This window comes from Rhododendron vialii, chromosome 1a (genome assembly GCF_030253575.1).
Source record: "Rhododendron vialii isolate Sample 1 chromosome 1a, ASM3025357v1".
Classification (NCBI taxonomy): domain Eukaryota; kingdom Viridiplantae; phylum Streptophyta; class Magnoliopsida; order Ericales; family Ericaceae; genus Rhododendron; species Rhododendron vialii.
In genome coordinates this window covers 19,204,087-19,208,461 of record NC_080557.1, presented here as the reverse complement: position 1 = coordinate 19,208,461, position 4,375 = coordinate 19,204,087, and the positions used below count along the sequence as shown (strand labels likewise).

Sequence of the window (4,375 nt, the reverse complement as noted above, 5' to 3'; positions counted from 1 at the left end):
GAGATGATTCGATACTAGAAATTTAGGGGATATTTGAGGAGGATCCCGACCACAAAGTAGGAAGAAGAGAAAATGGCGAGGGCTTATCTGCTATACTTGTTTGGGGCTACGGTGTACCTAAACAAGCATGCCATGGTGCACTTGTCTTACTTACCGGCCCTTCGTGACCTACGCATGGCCTCTCAATACAACTAGGGAGGAGCAGCTTTAGGGGCATGCTATGGCTTCATAGGAGAGTTCGCATGGTACAAGAAGGCGGTTGCTGGCTACTTAAGGATATGGGAGGTATGAATTCCAACTCGTAATTTCATTGCAGTCCATACTTGTACTTTGAATTATATATGCTGTATTTTGATGCTTTGCTTGTTTGAAAACCTTGCAGCTGTGGGCCTATGAGGTGTTGAAAATGTATCCTCCGGAGAACAAGTGCCCGAACATGAGGACTCTCCCGCATGCCATGATCTAGGGCCGCTACACAAGGGCAAGAAGAAATCGAGGGGGAGCCTCCTAGCCTTTAGAGCCTACCTTGAATTGCTTTAATGCTGTCGCTGATGCCCGTTTGGTTTTGGCTTTTGAATGTATTGCAGGTGGAGTGGAACTCATGGGGTTGCGTGGTGCCTGAGCTAGAGTTCATGGCTAGGAGCAGAGCAGTGACAGCGAGTCGAGTGCTGTGGGAGTCGGCTTTCGGGTGGCAGTGGTACTTGGGCGACCGGGTGACAAGATAGTCACTTGGCTTGCTTGAGTGCCAGGTCCCTGAACCACTTCCGCCTCATGCTTCGCACACAGATAGGTACACGCTGGCTAAGCTGTAGCGGTTTACTGTTCCAGCAGACCTTTCTGCTTTTCTGAGGCCAGAGCGTGACTACGCCATTTACCTGAGGCAATACTTAGCGGGACCACTTAGGGTGAAACACACTAGGCTGTGGTTGGAGAGGCTATGGAAGACGGGGAAGAGAGGCGAGGTCAAAGAGAGAGGACAGCCAGCTCAAGGGAGAGGTCTAGCTATGCGGCAACGACTAGTTTTCCTCAGCATTCTTGAACTCTAGCAGTGCGGGATCACATGGAGAGGCTTCGATAATTGAGGTTGAGCCAGCCAGGACAGAGCCTGCTCGAGTTACAGGACCGGTATGATGTACTTTCTTCTTGTATCATTTCCTTTATACGATATTTGAACTGTATGCTGAACTTTTATCCCAAAATATCTCTTAAATACCAGCGGAATGGGCGGAGGAAGCTGTCCGTTTGATGCTTGCAATGGAGAAGGAATTTCACAAGATAGGAAGCGGCACTCCTCTGCGATTGAAGTATCCGTCGGTGACTCAAGCCTCGGCGTCTGTACAGACGAGGCCTCAGGTATAATCCCAGAAACTTGTTTAATTATGCTTGATAGACCTGCTCTTGATCCCTATTTTCAGCATTTAATATACACAATATGCACAATATCTGTTGAAATGATATGAATGAATTAATAATGCAGGGACAGGCTAAGGCAGCTCTTAGGCGAAAGAGTGCACGGCCTCCTCCTTAACAGAAGATGGCAAGCACTTCTACCACTCTTGCCGCAGCTCAGAGACAGAAGAGCGCTTCACAACAAGTGGCGAGCGTGCAGAGAGCGTAGACCGCAAGGCAGCAAGGTTCAAGATAAAGCTGAGGGAGAGGCCAACACAATCTAGGCCAGCTGAGAAGAGAAGGAAAGGAGCTTTGACGACTCGGACCGTGGAGAGCGAGAGCAAGGAGGAGGAGGAAGAAGAGGAAGAGGAAGAGGAGCGCTCGCCTTTCAGCAGCGGCTCCGACGACTCCGCCGACGACCCCAAGGATAAGATGGATCTAAGAGAGAGAGACGACAACGACGATGCTGAGGATTTTGACAACTGAGGGCTACCACTGAGCCTCATTTATTTTACTGTCATTTTGCTTTTGATTTGGGCCTGCGTGCCCACGCAGATAGACTTGATGGTGGGCCAGCGTGCCCTAGACTTGATATTTTGGAGGATGGTTGGGCCTGCGTGCCCTTTTTGACTTTTTGGCGCATGTGCCTTGTTGATATCACTTTTTTCTCGGTTCATTGTGCCGCTACGTACATTGTTCCACCTTTTGATTTTGGATATTGATTTGATAGTATATAAAATTTGCATCTTTCGTTTATTAATTCTCTTTTGTAAAGAAAATTGATAAAAGATTATCCAAACCAACCACAAATATTCAATTTGCATTGATAAGTAGTCTGAATCGACAAATAAACACGCGTATATGTACAAAACTTGACTAGGTGGAAAGAAATGGAAAGAAAAGTCCCAGGATACGATATGAAACTTAGGACACATGGAAAATAATGAAATTTTGGGCATTAATATGCCAAAATTCGAAATTCTCCTAAACAAGGGAAACTGGCCCTTCCGCAAGGTCACATAGGCGTACAATGACCTACACGAATTGACAGACTCAAGAAAAGACCTCCCGAATCAAGAATTGAACCGAAAAACTAGAAAATGTCTCAAAAATGGACATAAGACTCCAAAGATTACAAATTTAGTCCCGGACTGAAACCGACACCCCGTACAATCACATTATGTCCATTTGACCTATACGGTATGATAAAACTTGGCAAAAGTCCCTGAAACAAATTTTGAACCTCTGAAACCTTGATTTGAACCTCTGAAACCTTGATTTGAACTTGAAACAGGCCGTTAGGGGTCCAAAATCTTTATCGAGCGCGATGTTTGGAATTTGACGCTTCGACACAGTCCCATATACCATTTATGACTTGTAGGAACCATCAAAAGTGTAAGAAAGACCCTGGAATGCAAAACGACCATGCGGAGGCAGTAGTTGTCTGAAAATATTTTCTGGTGCACTGAACTGGCATACGGCATCTACATCTGCGTGAGCCAGTAACCATTACGCGTAGGATACGCGTACGCTGGTTGAATACTGGTGTACGCTTATAAATTCTGCACCAGATACCCTTGTTTGACCAAGTCTCCTTTTGGGGGGATAATGCCTTGTCACTACTCCACACAGTTTTCACACGATTTCTGATCTCCAAAGGACAGTGTCCTTGTATGCAAGGGTGGTAAGACACCAAGGCATGGTTTTAACTCTAGCACGTGAATCGAGGTTAATATTTTGACCTTTTTGCCTATAAATGGAAGGTGCTAGCAATGTTGAACTCACACTCTCATTTCCCATATTTAGCAACCTTTTGCATCCTCGATGGAGAATCCACTCCCCACTTTGATCAAACATTGGTTAGTTGAATTTTTGTCCATTGATTGGTTGAACTTCCAATCTCATGGACTTGCCTCATTCTGATACCTTAGGCATGTGCCACTTCGTCCTGTGCTTCTGAGAGCTGCTCTTAGGTTTTGGGACCCCGATGTCCATGTCTTCCGCTTTGGTGATGATGAGATGTGTTCGACTGTAGAGGAGTTTCAAGCTTATCTTCAAAGCTTTGCATCTCATACACTTATTGTCCCACCCTATCAAGTGAGCATGCCAGGGCTGCTAGCGACCTCACTCAACATTTCTCGAGGTTTGGCCATCAGCTTGCTTGAAGGTGGTCAAATCAACATTCTCTGCCTAATTGAAATGTACAGTCCCAGTTGCAACTTCGATGACGATGCTGTGCAGGCCCGGCGCTGCTTTGCCCTGGTGATCTGTCTGTTGGCTGCCTACCTACTGGTTCCTGCCGATGGGCGAGTTAGTACTCTCTTGGTGAGTGTTGTTGCTCAGATGGGAGCTCAAAAGAACATAGTGCCTTTTGTCCTTGCAGAGACACTCTTGGGCTTAGACTTGATAAGCACCGGTTAGACCAATGTCTTCAGTAGCAGCCCACTTCTTCTTCAGGTAAACTCACTCTGCTCACCTTTTTCCAGCTTTCACACTTTCTCATTTTACCTCGACACTCGACTCAAGTTGCTCCTAGTTTCTTACTTGTTTTCTCGCTCAGGCCTTATCTGGCTCCTTACTTGTCTTTTTGCTCATGTAGTTGTTGCTATCGGACATGATCGGGCTACTTCACCCTCCGAAGGAAGGCTGCAATCTCTTTCCACGTAGGCTTCATCAAAGGCAGATGAGGTTCCCCGAGATGGATGTGGAAGAGTGGTATGAATTTCTAAGGTATGTGCAGCCCAATAAGATTGCTTGGAGGTGCACTTGGTTGGATTTGCCTAACATGGCCACTCATTCGAACGGATTCGACAGGATGGTAATTGCTGGATTTACAAGGTTCACGTTCTATATCCCCGGCCGTATCCTTCACCGGCTTGGCATTTCCCAAGAGAACAATCCCGTTAGCACAGGGAATTTCTGTCTTCCCAATTTCACTGCTCAGACACTCAATGGATACCAAAGGCGCTGGGGTCTTAGAGACATT

The 4,375-nt window shown here is 46.3% G+C and overlaps 1 protein-coding gene across 1 annotated transcript; it reads left to right on the top strand.

The window, feature by feature from the left end:
* Nucleotides 1-1,220: 1,220 nt before the first annotated feature.
* LOC131329117 (uncharacterized) lies at nucleotides 1,221-1,875 on the top strand. Its single transcript, XM_058362194.1, has 2 exons — nucleotides 1,221-1,353; nucleotides 1,532-1,875. The coding sequence occupies exons 1-2, from the start codon at nucleotides 1,221-1,223 to the stop codon at nucleotides 1,873-1,875; spliced, it is 477 nt and encodes a 158-aa protein (XP_058218177.1).
* Nucleotides 1,876-4,375: the final 2,500 nt, after the last annotated feature.